The following is a 17,342-nucleotide window of genomic DNA, read 5'->3' as shown; positions in this document are numbered from 1 at the left end:
CCAAACCAAATCTCCCTATTGTTTTGGTCAGTTATCTTTATCTGTATTAAGTCACGTTCTCTTGTTATCATCATTCGGCGCTCAAACTCATATCTCTAACAATCAAATCTTAAGTAGAAAGGTAAGAAATTACTCAATGCATCAAAACCGGGAAGCCCCTTCTAAAAATTATCATTGTGATGACTTGAAATATTACTGTTAATAACACTGATTTATTTTACCTAGGTACTATAATATGAAAGTCGTATTAGGTAGTAATTGATTATACACAGTGGCGGATTTGCAGTCTTTGCCGCCCTAGGCCTCAGGCCCTGTAGCCGCCCCTTTCTCAGCACCCATCATGTTAACTGCATTCTGAGTTATTTATTGTTATCATCAGCGAATTTTTTGTCACAATTTGGCGCCCCTAATATCTTGTCGCCCTAGGCCCGGGCCTACTTGGCCTTAGGGCAAATCCGCCACTGCCTACTCATATGCCATGATAGCTGACATTCAATAGCAGACCGCAAATACTTGTACGTAACTCCACCAGGGAACAAATATTAGTACTGTTAGCAATGCTCTGAACTAACCATCGGTGGCCATTTGTAATAAGGTTTACGAGTTGACATTAAATATTGTGCATAATGGTACTAGGACTAGGATGATGAAGCTCTTTGCAATCAATAAGGCCGATAAGATTGAAGAGTATGATTAGCAGGAAAGATACGATTTTCAAACTTGACTGATTAGGGAAAACACCTTCAGAACTTCAATGTTCCCATTATTGTAACTTAACATAACGGCTTTAAAATAATACAATGATACCCAAACAATAGAGATTAAAACATTGATTTCCTGTTTAGTAGTAGGTAGTAATTGATTTTGATCGTATGAATCGCGAATGAGATGATTATATTGAGAATGCTTAAATAATTACTTACTCAAAAAATTTGAATAAATTTCACGTATGTAGGTATTCGAAAGTAAGTAGGAATTATAATAAATTAAATTCTACCTGGAGAATATAACACTTTAAACTCTCGCGTATACCTGTACCTGTGTGTAATATGTGTACCTGGAGCTTAATACCTACTGCTAGTTTACCGGTTATTTGTGGGAGTAACAACACCAAAAAGTAAGTAAGTATCATTGTCAGATTGTGCATGTCAGTTTCCCTCTTTACCTATGCTTATTTCGTTTGCTTGTCAATAATATTAAACTAGGCGTAGAATTGTAAATAGCTATCATATTTCAAATGTACCTGCCTGCGTGACCTATAAAATATTTTTTACCAATAAAGAAACTAAAATAAACAGAACATTTAATTGAACTATATCAAGAGGTTCAGGTCTACGGCTAATAGTTGAAGGATTCACGAATTTGTGTGTTAAGTAAAAAGAAATGACTAAAGGCAAAAACTCAAAAATTTACTCATCGGTATTACTAATAAAAGCCTTTAATAGGTAATACATAAATCAATCAATTGATTTCGAAAGTCCCCGCCTGAAACAGCACAGTTCACGAGTAAGTCCCCTAGCTTGTTTATTGTGGCAGTTTTCCTTTACCTAGTAGACTTCTTGACACTAATGACGATGACCGATGACTGATACCTACTGTTTACAACATTTTCAGCACACTTTTGACATATCTCTAAATATTATTTCGACCCCACGTGGATCCCATTTTGACGTTTGCTAAATCATCGACAGTATCGATGGAACCATATTGCCCAAAGATTGATTGAAAACCTATCCTCGAAGTAATCTAAGTTTTGGATGGAAGGATTTACCAAAATGCATGAATATGCAGTTGCCAAGCCAAACTGCTTCGTCTTTCTTAAATCTGACAGGTACACGTGTACACGAATAAAATTATTTTCGTAACCTAATTACAACTTTTAACCAGGATCGCAGGATTGCATTGACGCATTGTGTTCACAAAAAAGGATTCCGATTTCAAAAGTTATGACACGACATGCTTTTCCTAGTTTATACAGAATGAATGAAGCGTGGTTATCCAGGGTTCCGACTGGTAAGTAAAATCTGCAGCCGGACCGCGCCTGGACCCGCTGATATCCGGGACACATATATCTGCCAAACTACGGAGGTACATTCAATTTCCGACGTGGTAAAGTTATATTAAAGGTACATTTCGCCACTGTAACCTGAGCATCAGGTAAGCTGTGGAGGATCACGCATGAATTAAATGCTTGTGTACATTAAGTTATATCTCAGGACGTGCCTTACGGGCACTAAAAATGGTGCTAGTTCAGCGGTGTCACTCACTAATTCGAGCCAATCGTGCAGTCTACGTGCAATCGAACTAGTTGCGACAAATCGCGCGCGTGATGCGAACTCATCAACCAATCGTGTTATAACGATGTCAGAGAATCATGTAACTATCCCGCTTTAAAGGATTGCTTACATTATTTATTTAGGGATCTTCCCAGCCCTGAATGAGTAATCAATACGTCACTAATGTCCACGACGCGCCGAATTATCTCAAGAAATTCATCATATCGCATAATGTGCTACATATATAAACACGATTGCTCTGCATAGATATCATTAAGAGGGTGATCAGCGTCGAGGACGGAAAATACATTAACTATTTGAAGGGTAAGTAATCGATATATTACCTATATTTATTGGTGTATTTTGTTATTTGTAACTTAACTTCATGTTAGTAAAAAAAGCCATGATTTCCGATAGCCTGATTTATCCGGATCACAAATACCTACGTTAGGTATTTAAAGAACTCGTAAGAAGACCGGTTTTCTAAACATATGCCACAAAATATCAAACAAGTTTTTTCCCTTCCTTCTTATACCTATACTGAAACCTTGTCTACAAAGTGATATGAATTAGAGTCTGGCTAGCCAAAAATTGTTGACAGATATTTCGTTGTTGTATCACCAATTGTCTATGATTTAAAAAAAAAGCCAAAAGTCAGATGTCAATTTATGTCATTCATTCAAATTGTTTGCGGTTTATATGGGGTTTATTTTATAAATAATATTAATAATGTCTATACTGAGTGAGGTTCGCAAACTATTATATAAGCTCGTAAATAATTACGACAATGTGCGAAGTCGACGTGTAGCGTTGTATAGCGAAAAACTGCAATGTTTACAACTCCTAAACAAATGTGAACAAATTAGGAGGTTGGGCTCTATAAATATTTTGATACTTAGCATTTATCATTTATTTGGCATAGTACTTATGTATTTTTTTTGGTGCTGGATTAATATTACGGTATTATCGAGCTAGGTCTTATTTACACTACATTTCATTTTCCGCTTTGTTACAATGGTATATGGTGAGAAAGTGTTAACATATGTGTTTATCGTTGACTGTACTTTACATAGTGGTAGAAATTATGTGAGCTGACTGTGAGTGCACGTCAACGTATATTTAACTTATATCCTTAGGTACCTTACGTGTGCACAGAAAATCAAAAATATTTTCTAGTATCAAAACTATAATTCCTACTACACAAAGTGTGACCAGCCCAAGATTTTTTGAATTTCCCGCCAAACATTTGTGTAATATTTCAATAGCCACACTAGCCTAAATTGAGCGTTCACATCAATGTCAAAAGTGCAATGATCTTAAATGTAACCTGATTAACTATTATCAAAAAGAATAGATAGTATAGAGGGGTCCTGTCATTGTCAATTTCGTAGTCACGGTACATTTACTGCCATCTATCGACACACGATTAAAACTTAAAATAAAATTGAAAATGTATAAAATAATCAAAATATGTTTACGGATAAATGATTCTTAATTTTTATTGTTCCATACTGACCCATGTTCTTTCACTGGTATGTGTTAAAATTGTTAAATACCAAACGGTGTCGTTAACGCCATCTAGCCGAGAATAGGCCAAAGGTAATGGCGCCATCTATTCGAGAATGACTTTTCCTTGGCCGTCCGAGGCACGTTTTTTTCTTAGACTTTATTTATCTTATACGGAGTTATATATATCTCTGCTATTATACATGAAAAAGAGATGCCATTATTACGCACGCCGCATCATTTAACCCCGGAAGTCTTTTTTTAATAGTTTTTATCATGCAAATAATCGGTATTTATTTGAATAGTACCCGGCTTTATTGAGCTAAAATTATGATTGATTATATTTGAATACTTAAATATCAGAAAAATTGGTCATTCTGAGCGATATTTTGATTATAAATCAGGTACAATACTAGTTACAGTAAAAAGGTCTAGTAAGTATAATTTTCTGGGCGGAATGCATTTTAATAGGTAGTAGGTACTTAGGTAGTAATCAAATTACACAGTATTATGCGAATGTATAGAGAGCTTAAAATATATGCTTTATTTTTCAGATAAACAATGGCTGGATGTGGATACATTGTTATATTTGCCTGTTTGGCTGCCAGCGTTTTAAGTTTGCCCGCTAACCAAAAAAAAATCAGTATCAGAAATTTTAGAGGTAAGAATTTAATCAAGTAAAAGTTCACATAGATAGATTCAAGCTATACATATGTATTTACTAATACAAACTTATTGATGATGATTAATCAAAAACTTTACGTTATTGAAGGTTTCCGTCTGCCCTTCCCGTACTATTCAAGAGAAGATTGGGGAGCCAAACCAGCCATTTCCGCTGACCGCCTCAGTTTGCCCGTTCCTTACGTGACCATCCACCACACATACATTCCAGCTGCATGCTTTACCGCCGAGCAATGTAAGAATGCTATGCGGGGTGTACAGACTTACCATCAGGACGACCAGGGATGGAATGACATTGGGTACAAGTACGTATACCATTGATACATACCCAAGTACATTTAATGTCAATTGTTACATATCTAATCAGGCAATCAATCTGGAAACAATAAAGATAAGGTTTACGTTTATTTACAATAAACTGGCTTAGTAAAATGCATTTATCAGCTTTCACTAAATGTAAATTAATGTTTCTTTGCAATCTTACGTATCGATCAAGCTACTTATTAATGTTGGTCAATATAATGGGACGCATACATATTATATAAAGACATTATAAACTTAATTAATCTAATGTGTCAAATATCAAAACTTAAAAAGAATATATAGTTTGTCAAAATTTCAAGGTTTTTTGACCCCTCCCCCCCTCCTTGTCACACTTGGTCACATTTGGCAAACCCCTCCCCTCCTGGTGTGACGTCACATTTTTTCAACGAAATCGGCAAATCGAATTCTTCTTCTTTCAATTTAAGAGCTAGGCTCTTGTCGGTGCAGCGTGATGAAGTTGTCTCCACCTTGGTCGGTCCAAAGCCAGCCCCTTAGTGTCCTGGTACGACACGGCTTCTACATGCTCCTTTACTTGGCTCATATAACTCTTCCTTGGTCTTCCCCTCCCTCTCTTTCTATTTATTTTCCCTTCTATGATGTTTCTGATGAAGTGGTCGTGTCGTAGCAGGTGGCCTATCATTCTTCCTCTTCTATTTTTAATAACACTCATTAGACTTCTCTTTTCTTTCACTCTGTTTAGGACAGCTTCATTCGTAACTCTTTCAGTCCAACTTATTCCTTCTATCCTTCGCCAACACCACATCTCAAATGCTTTTAGGTATTCTTCGTCTCTCTTATTTAGCGTCCATGTCTCACATGCATATAGTGCGATGGACCATATATATGTTTTCATAAATTTCTTCCGTAAGTTTAAGGATATACGTGATTTAAAAAGGTTTTTCTTCTTATAAAAAGTCTGCTTAGCCATTGCAATTCTTGCTTTTATATCTGGAGTACATCTTGTGTCCTCTGTTATGATACTTCCCAAATATTTGAAGTTCTTGACTTGTTCTATATCTCTTCCCCTTATTTTTAGCTCACTCTTTATATTAGCTGTCTTAGACACTTCCATGAATTTAGTTTTATTGTCATTAATTTTTAGTCCAAATTCTTGAAATATTTTATCCATTGTATTTACCAACTTTTCTAATTGAGTGTTGTTATTGGCTAAGGCTGCAATATCATCCGCAAACCTAACAAATACTACTCTCTTTCCATTTATTTGAATGCCCTGCTCTTTTACTGAATCCAAAACCTTTAGGATAGCAGCTTCAATGAACACGTTAAATATGAGTGGTGATAATGAGCATCCCTGTCTTACCCCCTGTCTTATTTTAGCCATTCCCTTTTCATTATCTACTTCTATAATTGTTTCTTGTTGTCTGTATAGTTCATATATTATCTTCCGATCCCTGTAGTCTAATCCTATTTCTTTAAGTCTGCTCATCATCAGCTTCCAATCCACCTTGTCGAAAGCCTTTTCCAGATCTATAAAGGCTACACTTGTATTATGGCCTATATCTAATCGTCGGTCTAAGATCAATCTCAATGCCAGTATTGCTTCTCTAGTACCCTTCTGCTTCCTGAATCCGTATTGGTCCTCTCCTAGGTTGCTCTCAATCTTATCTCGTATGCGATATTGTATTATCTTCAGTAGGATTTTTGAAGCTTGTGATATTAGACTAAGCGTTCTGTGTTCCTCACACTTCATGGTGTTTGCTTTCTTTGGTAACATTACTGTTTTCGTCCTTGTAAAGTCCTTGGGTACTTTTCCTTTTGCGTACATATTCGACACCAGCTTAAAAACTTCTTCCATTAAGATTGGGTTGTTAGCGTATTTTATCATTTCTATATAGATTTCATCAGCACCTGCGGCTTTTCCGTTTTTTATTGATCTTAGTGCTCTATCGAATTCTCCTCTAATTATTTCTGGCCCCATGTCATCTTTAGGCACTTCCCCTTCAATCTCAATATCATTTTCTTCCAGTCCATCTCCTTTGTACAGATTTCTTTGTGCAAATCGAATTAAGTATTATTAATTTTTTGTCAAAATATTAGTAAATTTATAACCCAAAACTGATTATGAAAAAAAAAATAAACTAATAAAAACGATTATCGTTCCAAAAACTTTTTTTGAACTGTACAGTAAATAAAATCATTAAAATAAAATTTTGGTTACTGATGAAGTTAAAGTGACGCACAAAGTTTGTGACTCCCCTCTCCCCCTTGTCACAACATGTCACATTTTCTTGACCCCCTCCCCCCCTCCCCCCCTAAACGTGTGATGTAATTAATGGATGACCTCTAGGAGTAGGACTGTCTCATTTCAATCATAGACAGAGAGAATCATACTATCTTTGTCTTACACTAGTAGTAGCACCCAAAAGAAAAGGATGAGTATAGTTTTCCTGGTTCTTACTGACTGACAAATTGGTTTGACCAACTATGTTATGGTACTCGTTGAGGCAATAAGATGCTAAGCTAACACGTAATAGGTACGATTTACGTTATTTTAGATATAACATCTTATAATGCAAATTTCGTTGCAGCCATTAACTTATATATTACTTCGTGGAGACGGGTCTTTTACGCAGTATAAAACAGATGGCGCTGTGTTGCTTAACGAGAATGATCGGTTGGAATTATATGCATGGGCCTATCTGGGCATTTTCATTTTAACTTGTACTATAAATCGCGACTTATAGACGACGTATAAGTAAGTCGTGTTTTAGTAACGTCTAACCGTCACATTCCTGACAAAATGTATGGGGTTTTGACATTGACCATCAGTTTTGTGACGATTGCTAAGCGGGCGTTAATGGTACACAGTTATGTAAAAATGCCCATCTTTACTTTTAAAATCATTGGTTGCAGCTTCGCAGTAGGCAGTGATGGCGCGGTGTACGAAGGGCGAGGCTGGTCGGCTGTTGGCGCACACGCCGTAGGCGTCAACAGCCGGAGTATAGGCATCGTCTTCATAGGAGATTATGTTTGTAAGTATTACACAGATTAGAAACAGTGTAATAAAATTATCACATACCTAGTTAAGTACATGATCTCACTGTCCATGTTCTCACCTTAATTATAAGATTCTTAAATTAATTATTAAGTATTAAATATTATTAATTAATTTCTAATGAATGTTGTGCTTGGTAGTTATTGAAATGTAAATTTAGTATAATATGAAGACGCATGTATCCATCCAATTTACATTTAGTTACCTCGCCTTGAAATAAAGAAATAAATAAAAAGTCCTTATGACACTTACTGAATGAACTTAGACCAGAAACCATCGGTCCGATCTCTTAATAATAGACGATAAACAAAATTCTGAGTCATAAAAGTAGTTTTTAAACTTTAAAGAACAATGTGCATTAAGTATAATTTATATACCATCACAAGTTATATAACGGCGCTGGAGTAACTGAGCTACTATGCTTCAATTAGAAACTATTTTCCAATAATGCATTATAACCTTTTCTGTTTCAGCTGATTTGCCGCCCCCAAAGAGCCTGCAAGCTGCCAAAGATCTGATTGCTATTGGAGTGAAGGCGGGATTCATATCTCCATCCTACCATCTAATAGCCCACCGCCAGGTGTCCGCGACTGAGTGCCCTGGACAGAGTCTCTACACTGAGATCACCAGTTGGGATCGATTTTTACCTGACTTTGACGTGAATACGTAAACCAATATAGAATTTAGTGCAATTTACTTCGTCTTTTTATTTATCTTTGCTAATTATTAAAACAGGAAACAAATAATTTATGTCCTATAAGTATACAGTGTGTTACCAGGACCCGGGCTTTTTTTAAGGGAGGTTAAAATATCGTATATCTATAATGTAACCATGACATTAATTTAATGAATAAACTAAATTTCAGACTTCGTTAACTTTCTAACAAATTTTTAATTGCCCGCAATGTACAGCACAGTAAATTGACAAGTAAGTGCTAATGACAGCTCTTCATACTTTGTTTATTACGAAGTTTATTTCAAGATGCACTTAAGATAACTACACCAAATTAAAGCCACTCTGGTCTCGTTGATAAAGCCTTTACTACCAACTAAATTAAACTGAAATACAAACCCCACATTTTAATAAAATAATACATTAACCCCACATAATACGAGTACTTGACGTTGGTTTGGTACCTGTCTGAAGTGCTCGAGAATCCTTTCCTCAACTTGCACTGGCATGATCCCGTCCATGGCCCTTTCAGGCTGACCAGGGGCGATTGGCTTATTCTCACGAACTCACTGAAAAGCCGCTGATATCAATCGAGCATTGTGTGGATGTCGTCAATTTGGGAAGTGTGTCCTATAAAGCCTTAAGCCTTGAGCTGCAGTTCCACGTGTATCAACAACTCTCGAGCATTGTAACATTTGTAACCCATTTTAAAGAAAAGCTAATACCAGTTTTTCTAATATTTTTTGGTTTGTTTTGACAACCCGACGTGTTGACGACTTTTGAAATTGTCATGTCAAAGTTGACAAAAAACTCTTTAATTAATGTATTAAAACAGGTACATATACATGAATCCAATACAAGGACGACAATAATTTTACGATAGTTGTCCCAGTTTTTTATCCTCGTACCACGTGCGTTAGCGATATGAGTAACGACAATTACGCAGTACATCCACTACATTGCGTGTGCGAATTTTGGAAATTTAATTGAGCAGTTAATTAACATAATTATGATTTGCTAATACACGCAAACAACTGCTAATGGATCATATTATTACCAGTTTTAATAAAAGCCCGATGGCCGGTAACACACTGTATACAGTATGTAAATGTGACGGCCTCCTAGCCTAGTCGGTAGTGACCCTGCCTACGAAGCAGGAGGTCCCGGGTTCGAATCCTGGTAAGGGCATTTATTTGTGTGTTTTTTACAAATATTTGTTCCTGAGTTATGGATGTCTTCTATGTATATAAGTATTTACATATAATTAAGTATATATTATATATATCGTCGTCTAGTACCCACAACACAAGCCTTATTGAGCTTACCGTGGGGTGGGACTAGATTAATCTGTGTAAAATTGTCCTATAATATTTATTAATTTATTTATTTATTTAAATCCAGTAAGGCAATAAATCAAACCAGGTATAGAAATTACCCGTGTTAGAAGTTTTTTGAAGTTACACTTAATTATGACCCCGTAATTAATTTTAAAATTATAGATAGATAAATCATTTATTTGACAGCTGCAATGACACACAATATAAATTTAAACACATCATAACAGAAAGAAAAAACAATAATTATTACACTAACAAAGAAAATTGAGTTACAAAGAAAATAGCATAGAAATGAGTAGGTACAAAAGTAAAATTTTATAAAAGTAGGTAGGTACAAACTGTGTGCGTTGCAGCAGGACAAAAGGGTCACGGCTCAGTGATATGCTTCGCTCTTTCGAGCAAAGCACTGATTTTCTGCCGGAACCCAGGTCACAACAAATATTATATTTATGTAGAAGTATTTACGTACGTCGAAAACAATCGTACAGTGTAAGTGTGATATGTGCATGTGTGTGATAATTTTTTGATGAAATACTTAGATAGTAGGTAAAATTGACCCGTGTGTACTGTGTAAGTCTCCCCAGTGTGTTGTGTTACACCAGCCTCACCATGTTATATCCTAAAATCTGCAACCAAATAGCCGAATGGAATCCCAGCGGTTTGTTTTTCAAGGAGAAGTTTTTTAAAGTGGTTTATAAATGTTTTTTTGGATTTAAGTTGTCTTAAAGGCGGAGGGATATCATTCCAGCATTTGGTCGCGAGATAACGGAAACAACCGGTAAAGGCAACCAAGGGGGTCGCGAAGCTCAGCTTTGAAAGAAACTTATGGAAAGCAGATTTCATTTTATTTAACTTAGAAATAATCCAATCTTTTAAAATTTAATGGTCATTAACATACATATCATAAACACAAAGCATTATTAGATAGGTAAACTGTATTTATTAAACAGTTAAATAAGTTAAGATCTGTTAGGCCAATCAAATTAGATTTTTTCCAGGAATTTATTCCCAGCAAGCTGGAAATCGTCTTAATACCTTCATTTGGTTCTAAAATAGTGTAATCCGAGTTTGCTCCATTCCAACCCGTGTTTCATTTGAGAAATAACTTAAAAGTTGTTTTTTTTTTTAACTTTGCAAGCTCTCCACTATAGCAGGAATATGAATTTCCACGTTCACGGAGTTATCTGATGATATACCTATGGGATCCCATTGGATACATTTTACGACTCTTCTCTTTCCGCACATATTCTATATACATAGATAGAAAAACGTAGAACCGAGGTTTGGGGGTCGCGAAAAAAATTTAGTGGTCATAAAGGGCCGTGACACCATAAAGTTTGAAAAACACTGATGTAGATTACTTATGCAATAGAACATTTTTTATAACTACCTATAAAAAGAGATTTTAAAACCCCCCCTACCCGTTATCTACTTCACGCACGATCATGCAATGAGATCACTCTTACCCACGCTTAATATTATTTTTCATCTCCCATTTATCAACAGATTTGTAAAATAAACTATATATTTTTTAAACGAAATAAGTTTAGCTTTACGACAATTTCTTTTGAAAATACTTTTAAATACTTTTAAAATAAATAAGCTGCTTTGTTTAGTTTTAGATAAACAATCATATTACGACTATATTTTTTGTTTTCAGATTTCTACTACACTTAAAAAAAATTGGTAATTATAAAAAAAAAAAACAAAAATACGTTTGTTAGTCGTTTCTTCTTTATTATTTTTTTTTGTTAGAAAGTGCATTGTTTTTGTTCTAAAAATAGGTTCCTCATCCTTAATTTATCCGAAAATGATATATTACATGCCCTAATCCTAATAGGTATAGTTTTAGAGAAATGTTGCTCCAAGTGAAGCGCGGCAGCGTCGAACTTTCCCCTCTCCCCCACTAAATAAGCGGTGGCTCTCGACGGCTCCCGGTCTGTATCTGCTCAAGACCAGCTAAGAATCAACTGTGCCAAGTTTCAGCGCATAGTCACAAAATGCAAGGTGTCATGCACTAACCCAGCTATTTAGAGCATCTGATAAATAGTCTTTTGTTTACCGCTATCTTGTACATTTTGTGGTAAAGTCCGACACTTCAGAGCCGTCGGTAAAGTACCCTGATCCAAGAGTTTAGTATAAAACGTAGAAAGCAACTGTTTATAATTCAGTTGGGCATGCAATCAATCGACATCGACACTCGCTTGTTTTAGTTAAATATATTAATATTGTATTAAGATAAATATGGCGATATCGGGCGCCACCTATTGTTTAATGTTGATAGTGTTATGTTATGTCAACGCTCATCCTCTTGCTAGTGATGGTAAATAAATACTAATAACTTTGAAGTGTGTTATAAATGTTATAATATAAGGCTGGTAAAATATTATGGTGATTAATGAATACTATTAAAAAAAACCTGAAACACCATTGTTTGATTCCCTGTACCGCTGCTAAAAATTTAATAATATGAAATTGACAGCTCTGTTGTGGCATTTTCTAAATCGTTTTCAGTGTTTTTGGCTTTTATATATATTTTTTTGTGTTCTTAGTGTTAAAAAACTGTCTTCCTTAACGAAACTCTCTTTTTAAAGAACTTTACCCATATTACACGCGAGCGGATTGGGTCGCAGCTCCAGCCACTGACGTCGAGCCGCTCTTCACACCAGTGCCATACGTGGTCATCCACCACACATACATTCCCGGCGCATGCAACACCACCGCCCAATGCGTCGCGGCCATGAGGTCTATGCAGGAATACCACCAGAGCCTGGGCTGGGGCGACATTGGATACAAGTGAGAACTTTGTTTACCTACGTCTTAATAAACCCAGCCTCTTTTGATGGTGTCTATCGAAACGTACAACCGTTATTGACAGCTCATAATTAGATCAAACTTGTCTATTGTCAGTTAAACAAAATACACTATGCATTCTAGTTATTTTAAAGAAAATAGTAGAGCCCATATACCTGACTATTACACCATTGCGTTGCCCTGCTGTACGTTACGTTTTTATACACGTCTTATATTTTAGTGGCAGCATAAACAATTGTGGCCTTTACTTCAATGTAATAATATGCTGATAGAAGCACATGTAAGCAAAATAGTTGAACGTGTGTAAACATTTTTCCCTAATTGCTCGCAATACACAGTCAACTATAGTGTAACAATTTTCCTGCGTTTAAGGTAAACAGCTGTATATAGTCGGAAGTGGGAAATTATCACTAAGAGTCATTAGTCTTTGGCGACCTCTGAATTGCAGATTTACCTGGCCATTACCTTTTAGTCGAGCGTATGCCGGTGTTTGTAAACGTTAGCAATTATTGTATGTCTTTTCCCGCATACCGACTTCGTAATAATTTAAAAAATGCATTACTTTATTCTAGTCAGGCCAGTCAGGGTCACCTCATATATCGGTAACTATAGTGGAACTACGTTTTTTTCTTAGTGTATTTTTTTTCTAAAATACGTAAATGCTGATTGTCTTATTAAAACCTAGGGTAAGGTCCTGAAAGGACTTATTGCGTAGATATATGGGGTCTAAGGGAGATGCCCTTGCTAACTCTTTTTAACATTGAATATGTTTGTTTAACCAGATTAGATTGATGATATACTTAGGTATAAGTATACACATATGTAGGTATATAGGCCCAACAACGTATAAAAGCCTTAACAGACATTGAAAAATCAGTTTTAATTTGGAAACGGTAAACAGTTATCTTGAACTGTTATGGCCGGTATGTTTTATAGTAATTGGTGTTTGTTTATAAACTTGTACAAATCGGTTTAGGTTTGAAATGTTCAATCACTTCATAAATGTAGGCACATTATTAACGACAAGATGATGAGTAGCGTAACTGGCGTACACAATTAGTAAGACATCACGAAGAGTAATATTCTGCTATCGATCATTAAACTAAGGAAGGTCATATACCTGTCATTTTTTTAAACAACTTTTGTTTGTTAGAGATAATATTTATGATTTTTAGGGGTTTCCCTTCATTTCGTTAACCTGAAAACCTTGATTTGCCATATCCCCTTATTCATAAAACTAACAATGTTTTACTCCTTTCAAACATACGCATATATGTACCTATAAGTATAGCCAAAAGTGACAATAAACAAGTACTAACATATTTTAACTAAAACTAGCGACCCGCCCCGGCTTCGCACGGGTTAAAGAAATATACACCTAAACCTTCCTCAAGAAATTACTCTATTGATAGGTGAAAACCGCATGAAAATCCGTTCAGTAGTTTTAGAGTTTATCGCGAACACACAAACAGACACGCGGTGGGAGACTTTGTTTTATAAGGTGTAGTGATATAACTGAATGATATAAGTGATATAACTTTATGAATAACGTAATTCGATCTATCTGCCAAACAATAATTTTATTTCAGCTTTGCAGTCGGAAGTGAAGGAGGCGCCTATGAAGGCAGAGGTTGGGACACCGTCGGCATCCATGCCGGGAGAGCCAATAACTACAGTATCGGAATCGTTCTGATCGGTGATTGGCGAGGTAAGCTGCGGATAAATAGGTAGCATTGACTAGATGATTTGCATTACTAACTAATAACTTATATTTTTCTCCGCAGTAAACCTCCCGCCCACAAAACAGCTGAGCACAACAAAGGCGCTCATTGCCAAAGGAATGAAAGATGGCGTGATCAGTCCTCAGTACCGCCTGATAGGCCACAGCCAAGTCATGGCCACGGAGTGCCCAGGGGGTGCGCTGCTTGCCCACATAGCCACTTGGGACCACTACTGGCCTGGCCATGTGGAGTTTAGGGCGGCAACTACCAGTCCCAGTCTTATATCCAGTACTTTGTGAGATGGATGGAGCTGGAGTTAGTATTTAATTAGCATTTATATTTTAAATTATGACTGTTACAAGTAACTCAATGTTACTTAAAAATGTTTAATTGAGGATATTATGAATAATTATAAGTATCTTATATCTACAGATGTCTGCATGAATAATAAATTAAGTATTTAAGTTCTTTGTGCGCTCTAAACAAAACATAATATACTATTCTGTATTTATCTCGTCAAGTGAATTGTAAAATTCTTATGAGAATAAATGATCTTAAACCTAAACCTAATAAAGAAATAGAACGGAGAATAACTAATACTTGGAAACGGTTTTGGTCTCTTAAGGAAATAATGAAAGATAATGATATGCCCATGAAAGGAAAAAAGAAAGTATACGAAACATACATTATACCATGCTTACTATACGGGTGCCAGACATGGGCGTTAACAGAAAGACAAGAAAGTAAATTAAAAGTCTGTCAAAATTCAATAGAATGGAGTATTTTAGGTATAAAAAGAAGGGATAGAGTGAAATTATAAGAAATTAAAATGAAAACAAAATTTAAAAATGCACACACGGTCTACAGACAGCTTAAATGGCGTTGGACGGGGCATATGTTTAGAGAAAGTAAAGAGAAATGGACTAAGTTAGTAACAGAATGGTATCCAAGAGACAGCAAAAGAAATAGAGGCAGACAAACCAAAAGATGGGAAGACGACTTTAAGAAAATCGCTGGTCCAGTATGGACCCGTTTAGCAAGAGACAGGAATACGTGGAAATCTTTAGAGAAGGCCTTTGTCGACAGACAAGCTGTTCTACACAAACATCCAGTTGCCGATCATTGACATAAGTTAGGATTAAATTAATTTAGTTAGTTTTATTAGTAAGTAGGCATATATTAATTGTAAGGAAAGAAACAGCAATAAAGGCAATTTTATTTTATTATTTATTTATTTATTTATTATTATGAATAATTTAATCTCTTAGTAATTCATTGTCACTTACAAATAAAAACACAAACAAAAATTAGTACCAAACTCTATAGTTCGTTTTTTTTTAGCATTAGAAAGAACTTGGAAGAAGGTAAGCGATTTTGACATGTCTTTTAATTGAAAAACGCTTTTTTAAAATCAGTAACTATTACTTATGAAAGTAGAAGAATATAAATGATCATATTAGATTCATAATTGTTACATATTTGCCGTAACTTATTTTTAAAATGTGTTTTTCAATTAAAAGACACATGAAGATTGTTTACCTTATTTCTAATGCTAAAAAAAACGAACTATACTCCTTTAACGATTCCCTTTATTTTAATTTTATTTACAGTTCTATCATGCGGCATATTTTATGGCTAGACCAGCCCTCTAGTAAATCATATGATATCTTATTTAAAAAAAAAACCTTAAATTTTGCCTTTTCTCTATTGGTATCTCTAATGAGACGAAGGCAGGTATCTACGGCGAAGTCCATACGAACTACGAACCATTAAAGACGACAGATTAGAAAAGGAAACGAATTGTCCGTTACTAGGAAACAAACCAATTACGAGCAGGAAATGAAAAGCGTCATTGATTTAGTTCTTCCCCTATTGCGAGTACTGTCTTGTCAGCGTTACCCATGACTTTTGTAATTAACCCCATAACATTGGCCGTGAGTAAGCCTAACTTTTTCAATAGGTATAAATGTAACTACTACTTAAATTTAAAAATCCCAGTTTTGACTTTAAAGTAAGCACCTATTCGAATATGGCACAGATGCCGACTTGCCGATCCTACATTATCATGCGGCATATTTAGATTTTACAAATATGATACCAATTTTATTTAAGCGTACTATCCGCGCGTAGGTGATAGCTTGCGATTGCATCAAATAGACAAAAATAGATAAATAGCTTTATACATATCGGATCATTGAGGCTTATTAACAGTGCACAATACATCAGATTCTACGCTAATGGCATACCTAACTACACATCACGATGTGCATATTGCGACTGATATTTATATCAAAGTAATTTGAACTCCGACGACTTGACTGATATATTTGTGACTATTGTGCTAGTACTTACGTTACAGATCTTTATCAAAGCAATAGCTGGCAACAATTTCAATTTCTGCTAACATGTAATAAGTACTATTATAGTACCTACATAATAAACTGTACACGTTTGACCATGACAGAAATATATTTTTTCCATTATTATACATCTTTACACTAAAGGGGCCCACTGATTAACAGTCCGCCGGACGGTATCGGCCTGTCAGTTGTTCGGAACTGTCAAAATTTTGTTCTAACTGACAGGCCGATACCGTCCGGCGGACTGTTAATCAGTGGGTCCCTTAAGTAAGATTTAATATGAAACTAAGATAAGTATGTACCTACTCGTACAAAATTGAAATAAAATTGATTCAAATAGATTTACTTATATGAACAGTAAATTTTTGATTTATGTCACTTTTGGTTAAAACAAGTCAAAATTTTAATAAATAACGTTCCGCCATAGCCATGTGGGATTAACGGTTTGAGAATCTCAATCGCAAACGTTGCAGTTATTGTATGTTGTGTTTGTTGTTTTGCTAAATAAAAGTATTCGCATTGCAACTGCATTTAATTTCGTAACTATTCTAGTTCCTTTATCATGTTCATGATAAATATACAACAATACATGATGCTCTCATGTACAGTGAATAATTATAACAGTGTACTTAGA

The 17,342-nt window shown here is 35.4% G+C and overlaps 2 protein-coding genes across 3 annotated transcripts in view; both read left to right on the top strand.

Moving 5' to 3' along the window:
* LOC134800256 (peptidoglycan-recognition protein LB-like) overlaps window positions 1-8,499 on the top strand; it is a 30,159-nt gene extending 21,660 nt beyond the window's left edge. The window contains exons 1-5 of one of the 2 annotated variants that reach the window (XM_063772763.1): window positions 2,431-2,600; window positions 4,337-4,443; window positions 4,555-4,768; window positions 7,662-7,780; window positions 8,277-8,499. In XM_063772763.1, the coding sequence (XP_063628833.1) occupies window positions 4,344-4,443; window positions 4,555-4,768; window positions 7,662-7,780; window positions 8,277-8,473 (630 nt within the window). In that variant the 5' untranslated portion in view covers window positions 2,431-2,600; window positions 4,337-4,343 and the 3' untranslated portion in view covers window positions 8,474-8,499. Of the gene's footprint in view, window positions 1-2,430; window positions 2,601-4,336; window positions 4,444-4,554; window positions 4,769-7,661; window positions 7,781-8,276 lie in introns of those variants that run through there. The other variant, XM_063772764.1, reaches the window with a different exon arrangement.
* Window positions 8,500-11,994: 3,495 nt separating this feature from the next.
* Window positions 11,995-14,754, top strand: LOC134799785 (peptidoglycan-recognition protein LB-like). Its single transcript, XM_063772195.1, has 4 exons — window positions 11,995-12,136; window positions 12,408-12,609; window positions 14,217-14,335; window positions 14,412-14,754. Exons 1-4 carry the CDS (start codon window positions 12,058-12,060, stop codon window positions 14,645-14,647), a joined length of 636 nt encoding a protein of 211 aa, XP_063628265.1. The 5' UTR covers window positions 11,995-12,057; the 3' UTR covers window positions 14,648-14,754.
* The last annotated feature ends 2,588 nt before the right edge of the window (window positions 14,755-17,342 follow it).

Source organism: Cydia splendana, chromosome 19 (genome assembly GCF_910591565.1).
Source record: "Cydia splendana chromosome 19, ilCydSple1.2, whole genome shotgun sequence".
NCBI classification, from domain to species: Eukaryota; Metazoa; Arthropoda; class Insecta; order Lepidoptera; family Tortricidae; genus Cydia; species Cydia splendana.
The sequence above is the reverse complement of the archived record's forward strand: the minus strand, read 5'-3'. Positions and strand labels throughout refer to the sequence as shown.